Raw genomic sequence first — 17,604 nt, 5'->3', positions numbered from 1 at the left:
AGTCAAATCACCAAGTTCTAGTGATACGGAAAAAAATCTTAAAAGCATTAAGAGGAGGAAGAAAAATTTTTATATAGTGAAGCAAAGAAAAAAAATGACTACTGACTTATCATCAGAAGGTAAGCAAACTAGAAAACAGTGGAATGATATATTTAAAGGGCTGAAAGGTAAAAAAAATCAACCTAAAATTATTTTTAAAAACAAAAGCAAAATAATATTTCCAAATAAGCAAAGTGAGAAAATTTCCTGTCAGTATACCTATATTATAAGAAATCTTAAAATGATCTTCAGGCTGAAAGAAAATAATACTGAGTGAAAACTCAGTTCTGCACAACGGAAAGAAGTAGTAGTAGGAAATGGCAAATATTTATGTCTAAAAATATATGGAAATTAAACTCTACATTTCCAAGTAATGCTTAGATCAAAGAATAAATCACAAGAGAATCTATAAAGTGTTCTTAATGGAATGATAATGAAAATACAGCATATCAAATTTTGTGGGATGCAATGCTTACATGAAAATTTATGGTTATAAATGCTTATATTAGAAAAGAAGGAAGGTGTAAAGTTTATGGCGTAAGCCTCCCTCTTAAGAAGCTGCAAAAAATGAGCAACTTAAATCCAAAGCAAGAAGGAAAAACTGATAAAAAGTGAAATCAATGAATATAAAACACAAAAGCAACAGAGAAAAATCAGTGAAACCAAAGCTGGTTCTTTGAAAAGATTAAGTTGATAAATATCCAGCTAGATCGATCAGGAAAAAAATTACCAATAACAGGGAAGAAAAGCATCACTGTAGATATTATAGGCATTAATAGAATAATCAGGGAATAGTATGAGCAATTTCATGCCAGTAAGTTCAATAACTTAGATGGACTAAGTGCTTGAAAGACAAAAATTACCAAAACTGACAGAAGAAGAAATAGAAAACTTGAAAAACCTTATGTCAGTTAGATAAATTAATAATTAAAAACTCCCTATAGCCAAGCCAAGATGGCTTCACTGATTAATTTTATTGAAACTTAAGTAGTAAACAATTACAATCTTATACAAACTCCTTCAAAAAATAGAGGAGGGAACACTTCTTGACTCATTTTATGAGGTCAGCATTAGCTTGATTTTAAAATCAGATAAAAACATTACAGGAAAATAGATCAATATCTCTTTTGACTGTAGATGCAAAATATCCCTAATGAAATAGCAAACAGTATCTAGCAAAACATATTACAAAATGCATCATGACCAAAGGGGTTTATGCCAGAAAGCAAGGTTGATTTTAACATTTAAAACCAAACAAAGAAAAAAGGAGAAACAGCATATGATAATTTCCAGAGATTCCAAAAATCTATTTGACAAAATTCGAACGTACTCATGATAAAAATTCACAACAAACCCAGAATAGACAGAAACTTCTTCAATCTGATGAAGGACATTTATGAAAAGTATACAGCTAACATTACATTTAACAATGAAAGACTGAATGCCTTCTCTGTAAGATTAGGAAGAAGGTAAGGATGTCCATTCACACAGCTTATAATTAATGTTATACTGGAATTCATAGCCAGTGCAGTAAGATAAGAAAAATAATAAAAGGAATCCAGATTAAAAATAAATCAAACTGCTTTATTTGCAGTTGGCATGATAATATACATAGAAAATCCTAAGGACTTTGCTATGAGGAAGATACTAAAACTCCTAAGTGAATTTAACAAGGTCAAAGTATATAAGGTCACCACATAAAAATCAACTGTATTTTTATATACTATCATCCAAACAATTTATGAATGCTATATACTAGCTTCCATAAACATGAAATACATAGAGATAAATTTTTTAAACTCTGTAAAACATAGCTGAGAGAAATTACCAGTACATAAATACACAGAGAAATAATACCTTATACATTGATTAGGAGATTCAGTGTTGTGTTAATTCTCCACCAATAGATCCATGGATGCAATGAAATCCTTATCAGAATGCTGCTCTTTTTTTTTTTAAGAGATTGACAAGCTGATTCTCAAATTTAGAATTGTCAAAACAATTGAGAAATAACAAAGTTGAAGAATTTACTGGATTTTAAGAATTACTCTAAACTACAATAATAGTGTCGTATTGGGTCATGGTGTTGACATAGGTAGGTAGATAGATGATAGATATCCTAAGTGCTCTCTGTGTGTATGTAGTGTATATACAACATGTAGTATTCATATAGATAGTCTTTTATCTATTCAAGGATAGTTTTGGTTTTTTTTTCTATTAAAGGATTATAGAATCTTTTCAACAAATGGTTCAGGAACTAGATATCCTATAGAAAATAATGAATCTGGACCCTTACCTGGACCAATACACAGAGCTTGACTTGAATTGGATTATAGATCTAAAAGTAAAAACACTAAAACTTTTTGATATTTTAGAAAAATGAATAAATCTTTATGAATTCATGTTAAGCAAATATTTCTTAGGACATAAAAAGAACTATCTATAAAAGGGAGGTTTGAAAAATTGGGCTTCATCAAAATTAGAATCTTTTGCTGCTCAAAAGACACCTTTAGGAAAATGAAAGGCCAGCTACAGATTGGGAGCTATAAGTATTTCCAATACATACAGTCTGACAGTCTTATATGAACAGGAAGGTAGCCAATTAAATATGAGCAAAAGATTTAAAAAGACACTTCATTAAAGGAAGTCATAATCCCTTGGGAAACATAGGAAGCATATGAAAACATGTTCCACATCAGGAATTGGAAACTATGGCCCATGGACCAAATCTGGCCTATTGTCTGTTTTTGTAGACAAAGTTTTATTGAAACATCATTACACCCATTCATTTATGACTGCTCTCATGCTATAACAGGAGAGTTGAGTAGTTATTAAAGAGACCCTGTGGCCACAAAACAAATATTTCCTGTCTGCCTCCTTACAGAAAAATTTGCTATCCCCTGGTCTAAAGGAATCAAATTCCAGGGAAGACTAAGCTCTTCCTAGGTGAGCAAACACCAGTGGAGAAGTTTGGCCTAATTTAATGTAATTTTCCCCAGGATAAAACTTATTTTTCTTGGAATTATAATTTTTTACAGTTGGATCTTATTTTTTAAATCATAGTTAATTCATTTTTATTACTAAGCTAACAAACTCTATTAAAGGCAAAATTATACAAGTTTTTCTTTAAGTTTTGGTAACTTAAGGTGTAATATTAGAAAGTTCTATCTTATTCTGAGGAACAAACTACACTTCAAAGTTAAAACAGTGATGTAGAGAGAACAAAACAATCAAAACAACAACAAAACAGTGATGTAGATTCATGATGTTGACCAGAAGTTAGTACGAAGAGAAATTGTACTGAAAACCACTTGGTTTAAACAGCCTGTACTTATTTCCATCAGTAAGTTAAGTTGTGACTGCAAACAAGTAAGGATGAGGATTGAAGGCATGTGCTGCCTTTCTGAGGACTGACTAGTCTCACTGCCCAGGTGGTATCCACTCATGGATGTATTTGCCCTGATCTTCACTAGAAGTAGGGGCTCCTATTTCCAGTGCAGATCAGGGCATGTGTTGGTCTTTGATCAGTTCAACACACTGCAGAGAGATGTAGGGAGTAAATCTTAGTGGCCTGGCAGGCCAGGCTTATATGCTAACTGAGGAGTCTAGACATTCTGGGTTTGCCTCACATTCTTATTAGTTTGTTGTTGCATCAGCTGTGTTCTGATTGGTTACACTCTAAGATATAAGCCATTACATCATTGGTTATATAAATTGTTTACATAAAACGTTTTGTGTTTGAGGTACAACAGGTGTCAATCTCCTTTGAATGAGCCATATACTTATCTGTAGCATGTTTACAACCATAGTTAGTTTTTAGAAAGACATTTTTTCAAGCAAGAGAACATTTTTGATGGAAAAGATTGGTTACCATTTTTAAGCATAGCAAACAGATTTTACTCCTGTTAAAATGTAGAATAAGGTATCCTTTACAGAAAATTCATTTCACTTATTACAAAGCCCCAGTATTATTTAGTTTACTTAAATTAAATCTGATATTACTACTTTTTCTATGTTAGGATAATTTAATGTCACATATGAACATAAAAATGATTTTTGTAAATTTAGTTTTAGTATCAGTATTTGTACTAGAAGTACAATAACATTAACTCCATAAACTTTTATTTTTCTCTATTTCCATGAGCTAATAATCAGTTTGACAACCCAGCAAAGTGGCATGTTATAGGGAAATTTTCTGACTGGAGCAAAATTTAATGAAACAATGTTTAAGGTCATCTTTGATTTCCGCATGCTTACTTCCACATCATACTTCTTCAAGTCGTATCTACTTTAAAATCAACCTTGAGTCCATCCTCTTATCTTCATCTCTTCTTTATCTCCCACCCCATTTCCAGTCCAGGCCATTTTCATCTTTTATTCATTGTTTTAGTCACAGTAAGCTCTAGAGTAACACATTAACCTTCTAATCTCAGTAATTTTGCACAGCAAAGGTTTACTGTGGCTTACGTAAAGTCCAGTGTGGTTTGAGCTGTGATTCTCTTCCATCTTGTAGGTATAATATCTGCACAGTGGCTTTGAAGTTGGTCAGATGGACTAGAAATGACTTTATCACTTTTGCTCACAGCCTGTTGGTCAGAGCTAGTCACATGGCTCCAACTTAAGTGCAGTGAAGGCTGGGAAATGTAGGACAGCACATGAAATATTTAGAGATCACAATTATCTGTACCACATTTAGGTTATTATAGTTGCATCCTAATTGGTTTCCTTATTTACTCTCATGTTCCACTACAATGCTTTCTTTACCTAGTAGCTAGAGTGCTTGGAAAAAAAAAATTTTGTTACTATCTCGCCAATAACTTCCTTTTTGCATAAAATCCAACACTTTGCCCTCACCTGTGCAACTACTGCATGATATGGTCCTTGCCTTCTTCATTAATTTCATGATTGGCAGTTAGTATTGTTATAACTGTGAATAGTGTATTTTGAATAGGCATTTTAAATTTTGTCCATAGTTATGAAAATATGATTTAAAATAGTGTCACATTTACAAAATCACAATAATAACTATAAACTGAATAATAATACCAAGAGAAGTCCTAATTTATATGGCAGTCTCTGCAGTCACATTGTAGGTAATTAGAATCTGAAAAAAAAAAGCCTTTTGAGAACATTGACATAAAATCTGTTATAATGAATAAATTCTGTGTAGTAGAGTTACAATAATTCTGTTTCTCTGATGACAAATGGTCTCAGCATAAATGTTTTCTTTGGCTAAAGTTTATATGAAAGATATTTCATTATGGTTAAATGTGTAAAAATTAATAAAGTTTATTTTTTAGAGCAGTTTTAGGTTTACAACAAAATTGAGTGGAAAATACAGAGTTCCTATATGTCCCCTGTCCCTACACAGATATTACTTCCCCCACTATCAACATACTGCACAAAGGTAGTGAATTTGTAACAATCTATAAACCTACAGTGACACATCATTATCACTCAAAGTCCATAGTTTACATTAGGTAGGGTTCACTTTCGGCGTTGTGCATTCTATGGGTTTTGACAATAAATGCAATTTTTAGACAAGTTTTTCATGAAGTTTGTGTTTCGCGATTAAGTAGTTACTTCCCTTCAGTTGTACTTTCAATTTCTTCTGTTAGGCCTTCTTCAGTTTCTTCCTTGGCAGTATGAAGCTCCTAATTAATTATCTCAAACACCACACACACACAAACTCCCTCTCCCTCTCCCTCTCTCTCTCTCTCTCTCTCTCTCTCTCTCTCTCTCTCTCTCTCTCTCTCTCTCTCTCTGTGTGTGTGTGTGTCTGTCTCTCCCTCTCCTCCCCCCCTCACTCTGATTGTTTTCTAGTTGGAGTGGTTGAAATATTTTCTTAAGGTAATTAATTTGTAATCTCACAAACTGTGGATTAGAGCAGTGCCCTTGCCAAAAGATAGAGGAGCTAATTAAGGTTCAACCCTTATTTTCAAATGTGCATGAAAGAAAGCCTGTATATAAATTCTTTCTCATCTCTGAGCTGTGAATCCTAGGAATAAAGTTTTTAACAAGCTGTTTATCTTAATAAACATCTCAGGATTTATATATTTGATATGTTTATTGAAATGTAGCAGAGCATTCATATTTTTGATAATTTTTGACATTAAAAAATTGATTCCTGTTCTAGCAAATGAAAATTACATTTAGTAAAATTGAGTACTCTATGGTTTGTTACATGGATTTAGATCTAGCACAGTTCAAATGGCTTGTCTTATACTTGACATCTACTTACATATAAAAGGCTCATGTAACAGTTTTTACATGGTGTTAGTATTGTCATTCTTGTTTCTTTTCCTTTGCTGGCCTACTTCTGTTTCAGCCCTTGACCATTAATAAAGTATTAAATAGCAAGGAGATTATCCTACTACTGGGTACACAATATTGAATAAAAACAGGTGTTTGTGGGATAGAAAGATAAGGAAATCAAATCTTTGAGAAGTTGATATACCATTCTTCTTTCATATAATTAGATGTTTTATAAAGTAATTTGGGATTGTATGACAAGAGTCAAGGAAGCTGTTAAGCAATCTCTGTGAAAACTTGATTGTCTTTGTGCTTTGACTAACTGTGTTTGTCTTGTTCACAGTAACTGTAGTACTGAATGGAAGTGGCTTGTAGACAGAGCAAGAGTTGGCAGCCGTTGGACTTGGCTTCAAGCCCAGATTTCAGAGCTAGAATACAAAATCCAACAACTAACGGATGTTCACAGGCAGATTCGTGCCTCCAAGGTATCGTGTGTGCTCTTCTATTTAAAAAAATATTATTAGTTTTAGTTTCTTCTCATCTCTCCACACAAAATAATTGTTATTAGGCTTTATAAAAATGTAGTTAATGTTAAGATTTCTGATATATTAATTCTGTAAGTTGAAACTATTTTTGTAACTTATCACAAACATTTTATCATATTGAGCGGTTAAGAATTTCTTTATTGGATTTCAGTTAATAGAAATGATAAACATTTTTTATAAACCTCTACTTTGCTGGAATTTATTTTAACATATGTGAGAAATTCTGAGTGTATCTTATTGGAATCTCTTTAGAGTTTTTCGTTTGTTTTAAGAAAAATTATAAACACATAAAAAGTTCTAGAAAGCAATATAATGAATACCTGTGTACCCACCCTCAAATTTATCAAATATTAAATTTTTATTAATTTGGGTTTTGTTTTTAGAATAATAAAACATTACCTTACAATTGAAGTACTTGTATAATCCTTCCTGATCCCATTCCCTTTCCCTATGCCACTGATACCAACATATTTTAAAAGATTTTAATTTTATATTGGTGTAAAGTTGACTAACAATGTTGTGTTAGTTTCAGGTGTATAACAAAGTGATTCAGTTATATATATACATGTATCTATTCTTTTTCAAATTCTTTTCCCGTTTAGGTTATTACAGAGTATTAAGTAGAGTTCCCTGTGCTATACAGTAGGTCCTTGTTGGTTATATATTTTAAATATAGCAGTGTGTACATGTCATTCCCAAACTCCCAATCTATTCCTCCCCCTCCCCCTTCCCCCCTGGTAACCATAAGTTTGCTCTCTAAGTCTGTTTCTGTTTTGTAAATAGGTTTATTTGTATCTTTTTTTTTTTTTTTTAGATTCCTCATATAAGCGATATCATAGGATATTTGTCTTTCTCTGTCTGACTCACTTCACTTAGTATGGTAATCTCCAAGTCCATCCATGTTGCTGCAAATGGCATTATTTCATTCTTTTAATGGCTGAGTAATATTCCATCATATATATGTTCCACATCTTTATCCATTGCTCTGTTGGTGGACATTTTGGTTGCTTCCATGTCTTGGCCATTGTAAACAGTGCTGCAATGAACACTGGGGTGCATGTGTACTTTTGGATTATGGTTTTCTCCAGATATATGCCCAGGAGTGCGATTGCTGGATCATATAGTAGTTCTATTTTTAGTTTTTTAAGAAACCTCCATGCTGTTCCATGAAGTTTATGTTTGTTCTTATTGCCATTTTGTTGTTTTGGATTTGTTTTTGTAGGTGTTTTTTCTTCCCTTCATCTTTTTTTCTCTTCTCTTGTGATTTAATGACTAACTTTAGTGTTGTGTTTGGATTCGTTTTTCTTTTTTCCAAGTGTATCTATTGTAGATTTTCAGTTTGCAATTCCCATGAGATTTTGATATAGCAGTCTGTATATAAACAAGATTGTTTTAACTTGCTGGTCTTTTAATTTCAAATGCATTTCCAATATCCTGCATTTGTGCTCTCCTCTTACAGTTGCTGGTTTTGATTTGTGTGCAGGTAATTTCCCACCTTTACTGTATGTTTGCCTTTATCGGTGAGCTTTTCCATTCATAATTTTCTTGTTCCTAGTTGCAGCCTTTTCTTTTCCACTTAGAGAAATTCCTTTAGCATTTGTTGCAAAGCTGATCTGGTGGTGCTGAATTCTCTTAGCTTTTGCTTATCTGTAAAGTTTTTGATTTCTCCACTGAATCTGAATGAGAGCCTTGCTGGGTAGAGTATTCTTGGTTGTAGGTTCTTCCCTTCATCACTTTAAATATATCATTCTACTCCCTTCTGGCCTGCAGAGTTTCTGCTGAGAAATCAGCTGATAACCTTATGGGAGTTTCCTTGTAAGTTATTTGTTGCTTTTCCCTTGTTGCTTTTAATATTTTTTCTTTGTCTTTAATTTTTGTCAGTTTCATTATTATGTGTATCAGCATTTTCCTCCTTGGGACTCTCTGTGCTTCCTGGACTTGGGTGACACTTTCCTTTCCCATGTTAGGGAAGTCCTCTTTTCTTTTCATTCTTTTTTTCTTTATTCTGTTCTGCAGCTGTGATTTCCACCATTCTGTCTTCCAGTTCACTTATCTGCTCTTCCATCTCAGTTATTCTGCTATTGATTCCTTCTACTGTATTTTTCATGTCATTTATTGTATTGTTCATCTCTGTTTGTTTGTTCTTTAGTTCTTCTAGGTCTTTGTTAAACATTTCTTGTATCTTCTCGATCTTTGCCTCCATCCTTTTTCCAAGATCCTAGATCGTCTTCATTATCATTATTCTGGACTTTTTTTCCCAGAAGGTTGCTTATCTCCACTTCATTCAGTTGTTTTCTCTGGGGTTTTATGTTGTTCCTTCATCTGAGACATAATTCTCTGCCGTCTCATTTTGTGTAACTTTCTGTGATTGCGGTTTCCATTCTTCAGGCTGCAGGTTTGTAGTTCTTGCTTCTGCTGCCTGCCCCCTGGTGGATGAGGCTGTCTAAGAAGCTTGTGTAGGCTTCCTGATGGGAGAGACTGGTAGCTGCCCACTGGTGGGTGGAGCTGGGTCTTGTCCCTCTGGTGGGCAGGGCTGTGTCAGGGGCTGTGTTTATTGGGCAGCTGTTTACTCAGGAAAACTTTAAACATCCTGTCTGCTGATGGATGGAGCTGTGTTCCCCTCCTGTTGGTTGTTTGGTCTGAGGCATCCCGGAACTGGAGGTTCCAGGCTGTTGGGTGGGTCCTGGTCTTGGTGAGAAAATTGTGGGCTCCAGAAGGGCTCATGCCAATGAGTACTCCCCAAAACTGCTGCTGCCAGCATCCTTATCACTGCAGTGAGCCACAGCTTCCCCCCACCTCTGCAGGAGACCCTCCAATACTAGCAGGTAAGTCTGGCCCAGTCTCTTATGAAGTCACCGCTTTTTTCCCCTGGGTCCCAGTGTGCTTGAGGCCCTGTGTGCACCCTCCAAGAGTAGAGTTTCTGTTTCCCCCAGTCCTGTGGCATTTCTATGATCAAACCCTGCTGGCATTCAAAGCCAGATTCTCTGGGGGATCCTCCTCCCATTGCCAGACCGCCAGGCTGGGGAGCTAGATGTGGGGCTCAGAACTTTCACTCCTGTGGGAGAACTTCAGTGGTCTAATTATTTTCCTGTTGGTGGGTAGCCCACCTGGTGTGTATGGGATTTGATTTTATCATGATTGCTCCCCTCCTACTGTCTCCTTGTGCCTTCTTCTTTGTCTTTGGGTGTAGGGTATCTTTTTTGATAGGTTCCAGCATTTTTTTGTCAGTGGTTGCTCAGCAGTTAATTGTGATTTTGGTGTTTCCATAAGAAGGGGTGAGCTCAGATCGTTCTACTCAGCCATCTTGTCTTCTCCTCCTCCCTGACTCCAACATGTATTGATAGGTACTATTTTTATGAATATTTATTGGTCCATAGGTATTTATCTGTATCTATAAATAAAATTTGTTTTTCATGCTTTTAAAGTCTATATAAGTTATATTTATACTACAAACTCTTTTGCAACTTGCTTGTTTTTGCTCAGCATAATTTCTATACATATTTATGCTTCCTGTATGACATTTAATTGTACGAATGGAATGGAATTTTATAAATACAATGGATGTTTATCTCTTCTCCTATTTTCTATTAATAGACATGTACATTGTTTCAGTCTTTATGCCAGTAAAAACAATACATCAGTGACTGTCTTTTATGTGTTTTTTGGTGAACCTATGGAGAGCTTTTCTTGGGTATATGCGTAAAAGTGGAAATACTTGATCTTAGGCATGGCTGAATATGCTTTCCTATACCACTTATGTGATTGGATAATCAATATTCCCACTGGCAGTGCGTGAGAGCTCCTGGTTTTCCACATCCTTGTGAACTTTTTGAATTTTTTGGTCTCTTAATTTTTGCAGTGTAATAAGAGTGAAATATTATTACTGTTTTAATTTAATTGTTCCCAAATATAATGAGATTGGGCCTCAGTCTAATTGACCATCAAATTTTTTTGTTTTATTTTTTAGATTCCACATATAAGTGATATCAAACAGTATTTGTCTTTCTCTGTGTGACTTATTTCACTTAGTCTAACATCCTCCAAGTCCATCCGTGTTTTTGCAAGTGGCAAAATTTTATTCTGTTTTATGGATAAGTAGTATTCCATTGTGTGTTTGTGTATGTATGTGTGTGTGTGTGTATCTCACATCTTCTTTATCCATTCATCTGTTGATGGACACTTAGTTTGCTTCCATTCTTGGCAATTGTAAACAATGCTGCTATGAACATTGGGGTGTATGTATCTTTTTGAATTAATTTTTTTTCAGATATATATGCAGGAGTGGAATTCCTGGGTCATATGTTAGTTCTATTTTTAGTTTTTTGAGAAACCTTCATAATGTTTTCTACAGTGCCTGCACCAAAAATACATACATATACATTCCCACCAAAAATGTACGGGGGTTCCCTTTTCTCCACATCCTTGCCAACATTTATTATTTGTGTTCTTTTTTTTTTTTTTTTTTTTTTTTGCAGCAGTACACGGGCCTCTCACTGTTGTGGCCTCTCCCACTGCGGAGCACAGGCTCCGGACGTGCAGGTTCAGCGGCCATGGCTCATGGGCCCAGCCGCTCCACTGCATGTGGGATCTTCCTGGACTGGGGCACGAACCCGCGTCTCCTGCATCGGCAGGCAGACTCTAAACCACTGCGCCACCAGGGAAGCCCTATTTGTGTTCTTTTTGATGATGGTCATTCAGACAGGTGTGAGGTGATATCTCATTGTGGTTTTAATTTACATTCTCTGATGATTAACTGTGTTGAACATTTCTTCATGTGCCTATTGGCCACATGTAAGTCTTCTTTGGAAAATTTTCTCTTTAGGTCTTCTGCCCATTTTTTGATTGGGTTGTTTGGGATTTTTTGCTGTTGAGTTGTATGAGCTGTTTATAAATTTTGGATATTAACCCCTTACTGGTCATATCATTTGCAAATATTTTCTCGCATTCAGTCGGTTGTCTTTTCATTTTGTTGATGGTTTCCTTTGCTGTACAAAAGACTGTAAGTTTAATTAGGTCCTATTTGTTTATTTTTGCTTTTATTTCCTTTGCTTTTGGAGACAGATCCAAAAAAATATTGCTACAATTTACTTCAAAGGGTGTTTTGCCTATGTTTTCTTCTAGGAGTTTTATGGTTTCCAGTCTTACATTTAAGTCTTTAATCCATTTTGAGTTTATTTTTGTATATGATGTTAGAGAATTTTCTAATATCATTCTTTTACATGTAGCTGTCTAGTTTTCCCAGTACCACTTACTAAAGAGCCTGTCTTTTCTCCACTGTATATTTTTGCCTCCTTTTTTATAGATTAATTGACCATAACTGCATGTATTTATTTGTGGGCTCTCTTTTCTATTCCATTGATCTATGTGTCTATTTTTGTGCCAGTACCATACTGTTTTGATTACTGTAGCTTTGTAGTATAGTCTGAAGTGAGAGAGTGTCATTCATCTAGCTCTGTTACTCTTTTTCAAGATTGTTTTGACTATTTGGGGTCTTTTTTATTTCCATACAAATTTTAAAAATTTTCATTCTAGTTCTGTGAAAAATGCCCTTGGTATTGTATTTTGATAGGGATTGCATAGAATCTGTAGATTGTCCTGGATAGTATGGTCATTTTAACAATATTAATTCTTCCTTTTTTTTTTTTTTTTTTTGCCTGCACTGCATGGCATGCAGGATCTTAGTTCCCTGACCAGGGATTGAACCTGTGTCCCCTGCAGTGGGAGTGCAGATTCTTAATCTTAACCACTGGACTGCCAGAGAAGTCCCACAATATTAATTCTTCTAATCCATAAACACCATATATCTTTCCATCTGTTTGTATTGTCTTCAGTTTCTTTCATCAGCATCTTATACTTTTCCAAGTACACCTCTTTTAACTCCTTAGGTAAATGTATTCCTAGGTATTTTATTCTTTTTGATGTGATTGTAATTGGGATTTTTTCCTTGATTTCTTTTTCTGCTAGGTTGTTGTTAGTCTATAGAAATGGAACAGATTTCTGTATATTAATTTTGTATCCTGCAACTTTACTGAATTCATTGATGAGCTCTGGTAGTTTTTTCATGGTATCTATAGGATTTTCTTAGTATCATGTCAACTGCAAACAGTGATAGTTTTACACTTCCTTTCCAGTTGGATTCCTTTTATTTCTTTTTCTTTCCTGCTTGCGATGGCTAGGACTTCCATACCATGCTGAATAAAAGTGGCAAGAGTGGGTGTCTTTGTCTTGCTCCTGATCTTAGAGGAAATGCTTTCAGCTTTTCACCACTGAGTGTGATGGGTTTGTCATATATGGCCTTTATTATGTTCAGGTATGTTCCCTCTATGCCCGCTTTCTAGAGAGTATCATAAATGGATGTTGAATTTTGTTAAAAGCTTCTTCTGCATCTATTGAGATAACATTTGGTTTTTATTCTTCAATTTGTTATTGTGGTGTATCACATTGATTGATTTGCATATGTTGAAAGTCCTTGAAAAAATCTTGAGAAAAATCACACTTGATCATGGTATATGATCCTTTAATGTATCTTTGGAGTTGGTTTCCTAATATTTTGTTGAGGATTTTGATATCTATGTTCATTAGTGATATTGGCCTGTAATTTTCTTTTTTGTGTGATATCTTTGTCTGGTTTTGGTATCAGGGTGATGCTGGCCTTGTAGAAAGAGTTTAAAAGTGTTCCTTTCTCTACAATTTTTTGGAATTGTTTGAGAAGAATAGATGTTAACTCTTTTGTAAATGTTTGGTTGAATTCAGCTGTAAAGCCATCTGGTCTTGGACTTTTGCTTGTTGGGCACTTTTTTCTTTTCTTTTTAATTACTGATTCAGTATCATTACTGGTTATTGGTCTGTTCATATTTTCTGTTTCTTCCTGGTTCAGTTTTGGGAGATTGTACCTTTCTAAGAAGTTTTTTCATTTCTTCTAGGTTGTCCACTATATTTGTATATAGTTGTTTATTGTAGTCTCTTACAATTGTTTGTATTTATGTACTCTTGGTTGTAACTTCTCCTTTTTCATTTCTGATTTTCCTGATTTGGGCCCTCTTTTTTTCTTGATGAGTATGGTTAACAGTTTATCAATTTTATCTTTTCAAATAACCATCTCTTAGTTTCATTGATCTTTTCTATTTTTGTTTTTGTATATATTTCATTTATGTCTGCCCTGCTCTTTGTGATTTCTTTCCTTCTACTAAGTTTAGATTTTCTTTATTCTTTTCTTAGCTCTTTCAGGTGTGAGGTTAGGTATTTTATTGGAAATTTTTCTTGTTTCATTAGGTAAGCTTGTATAGCTATGAACTTGTCTCTTAGAACTGCTTTTGCTGCATCCCTTAGATTTTGGATCATTGTATTTTTGTTTTCATTTGTCTCCAGGTATTTTTTTGATTTCCTCTTTGATTTCTTCAGTGATCCAGTGGTTCTTTAGTATCCTATTGTTTAGCTTCCATGTGTTTGTGTTTTTTTTCTTGTAATTGATTTCTAGTCTTATTGCATTGTGGTTGGGAAAGATGCTTCATATGATTTCAATTTTTGTTAAATTTACTACGGCTTGTTTTGTGGCCTAGCATGTTATCTATCCTGGAGAATGTTCCATGTGCACTTGAAAATAATGTGTATTCTGTTGCTTTTGGATGGAATGTTCTGTCTGTCTATCTGTCTATCTATATATCTATATTAAGTTTCTCTGGTCTAATATGTCATTTAAGGCTAGTGTTTCCTTACTGATTTTCTGTCTTGATGATTCGTCCACTTATATAAGTGGGATGTTAAAGTGTCCTATTATTATTGTGTTACTGTTGAGGTCTCCCTTTATGTTTGTTAGTATTTGCTTTATGTATTTAGTGCTACTATTTTGGGTGCATATATATTTATAATTGTTATATCTTCTTCTTGGATTGATCCCTTGATCATTATGTAATGTCCTTCTTTGTCTCTTGTAACAGTCTTTATTTTAAAGTCGACTTTGTCTGATATAAGTATTCCTACCCAGCTTTTTTTGATGTCCAGTTGTATAGAATAATTTTTTCTATGCCCTCACTTTCAGTATGTGTGTGTCTTTAGATCTGAAGTGAGTGTCTTTTAGACAGCATATATACAGGTCTTCTTTTTGTATCCATTCAGCCACTCTGTGTCTTTTAGTTGGCCTTATAACTCTTATTTTCAGCTCATATTTAAGTATTACTTTGAGTGCATAGCATGTATTTAATTCTCTCATTGTTCTGTTTTTAATATGTTTTAATTTCCAATGTGATTACCTTTTTAACCTGAGTTATTTAATAATACATCTTTATGTTCCTGAACTCATGAATCTTTTTTTTTTTTTTGGTATTTTGTCATTTAAGTGCATTGTAATCTGTGAACTGATTACCTTGTATGGATTTCATTCTTCGTGACAAACTACTAATCAAATTTTGTAAATTCTCAATGTGTGGTAGAAATAATGTATATTCTTTATTTGTTGATTATAGAATTCTCTATTAAACTGGTTGACTTTGTTGTATACATCTGCTATATCTTCATATATCTAGATCCTTTCAATTCTAATATATATATTTGATATATATTTATTAATATTTGTCATCATTTTGAATTTTTCAGTTTCTCCTAGTAATTCTGTCAGTTTTTGCTTCTTACACTTTGAAATACTAATGCTATTTGGTAGATACAATTTTTTTTTTCTTCCAGGTGTTTGTTTTTTTTGTTTTTTTTTTTTTTGTTTGTTTGTTTTTTTAAATATTTTATTGGAATAATTATTCAATTGTTAGCATGATATTCACGATAACATTATTCATAGGGTGATTCTTTCCACTTTAAGGAGATCTATTTTTATTTTATTTATTTATTTTTGGCTGTGTTGGGTCTTCGTTTCTGTGCGAGGGCTTTCTCTAGTTGTGGCAAGCGGGGGCCACTCTTCATCGCGGTGCGCGGGCCTCTCACTATCGCGGCCTCTCTTGTTGTGGAGCACAAGCTCCAGACGCGCAGGCTCAGTAGTTGTGGCTCACGGGCCTAGTTGCTCCGCGGCATGTGGGATCTTCCCAGACCAGGGCTCGAACCCGTGTCCCCTGCATTGGCAGGCAGATTCTCAACCACTGCGCCACCAGGGAAGCCCAGGTGTTTGTTTTATAAGGTACATTTAGCTAGGTTTTTTTTTTTTTTTTTTTTTTTTTTTGCGGTACGCAGGCCTCTCACTGTTGTGGCCTCTCCCTTTGCAGAGCACAGGCTCCAGACACGCAGGCTCAGTGGCCATGGCTCATAGGCCTAGCCGCTCCGTGGTATGTGGGATCCTCCTGGACCGGGGCATGAACCCGTTTCCCCTGCATCGGCAGGCAGACTCTCAACCACTGCGCCACCAGGGAAGCCCTAGCTAGGTTTTTAAAATCCACTCTGAGTAGTTTTAATTTTCATTTTCTTTTATTTTCCTCTCTTTGTGTTTTGTTTTTCACTTGTCTTTCGTTGGATTGATGGAACTTGCTTTATTCCTTTCTTCTCTCTCTGCTCTTCTGAAAGCTATACATTATAGTCTTATTCTTTGTCATTACTCCTAGTTTGTAACATACTTCCTTAAGAGCAAATAATTCTAACAATGACTAAAAGTATTCAGTACTTTTATATTCTTTTTTTTCTTAAGATATGGATCTTAATGCTATTTAACTATGCATTATATATATCTGCTTCAATCTAGTTACTTATTTTACAGTCAGTAATTAATTACATTTCTAACAGATTTCATTAAAAATATGCTCACTGTTTTTTTGTATGCTGTATATAAAATTAGGTTACAGAGTAAGCTTCTGTAACAACATAACTCACAAATATAATGGCTTTATAAAGATACATAATGCTTCAAAAATAAAGAGTGAGTACATGCTGGTAGAGCAACTTGGTTGAACAGGGTCATTCAGGGACTCAGGTTCCTTCTGTCTTGCTTCTTTGACATACTCTCAGGTATGTTGAATGCACTGTTGGACAGGGTTGTAGTCTTCTCATTTGTGCTCTCGGGAAGTGCGAAGAGAAGTGTGGTATAGTTTGTCTTTAAGTTGGATGTGACTTGGAAGTTGCACTACTTTGTTTCACACTCCATTACCCCAAACTTAGCCACATGAGTATAGCATGAGTACACTCCATGTGTAGGAGTGAAAGCTGAGTAATACTTTCACTAAGAAGTTGTATGCGTAGCTAAAACTCCGGTAGGGTTGGAGTCTTGAAAAGAAGAGGAAAATGGGTACTGGAAAAGTATGCAGTATCTGCTACTTTATCTTTTCTCTCTTGGTTTGCTTCTTGCTGAAGTAAATTCTTTAGTACTTTTTGATATTAATCTCTGAACATTTAAACTCTCTTTGTATTTGTATGTCTCAAAATACTTTTATACTACCCTCACTCTTCAATGGTATTTTAGGTTGATAGAGAATTCTGATTTGATAGTTATTTTCCCTTAGGCCTTTAAAGATAGTACTTCATTGTTTTCTTTATAATGATGAGCAGTTTACTATCAATGTAATTGTTTTTCCTATGTAAGTACTCTGTCCTTTCTAGCTGGTAACTTAAAATTTTTCTTGTTTATTTGATTTTCTACATTTTTTAAACTAACATGTGTTTAATTATGGATTTATCTTTATCTTGTTTTCAGAGTACACCTTTTTAACTGTACAATTTGCTGAATTTTGACAAATATATAGTTGTGTAAACATCACCATGATCTGCCCCTCTTAATTATTGAACTGCTGTTTTCCAGGAAAGGACAAAAAGTGCTTATTTTATAGGGAATTTGACAAAA

The 17,604-nt window shown here is 34.5% G+C and overlaps 1 protein-coding gene across 1 annotated transcript in view; it reads left to right on the top strand.

Annotated features, from left to right (window-relative positions):
- KANSL1L (KAT8 regulatory NSL complex subunit 1 like) overlaps positions 1–17,604 on the top strand; it is a 135,067-nt gene that overhangs the window by 31,586 nt on the left and 85,877 nt on the right. The window contains 1 exon segment of the mRNA XM_082840934.1: positions 6,635–6,776. Coding sequence (XP_082697060.1) covers positions 6,635–6,776 — 142 coding nt within the window.

This window comes from Leucopleurus acutus, assembly GCF_964270905.1.
Source record: "Leucopleurus acutus genome assembly, chromosome: 6".
Lineage (NCBI taxonomy): Eukaryota > Metazoa > Chordata > Mammalia > Artiodactyla > Delphinidae > Leucopleurus > Leucopleurus acutus.
The sequence above is the reverse complement of the archived record's forward strand: the minus strand, read 5'-3'. Positions and strand labels throughout refer to the sequence as shown.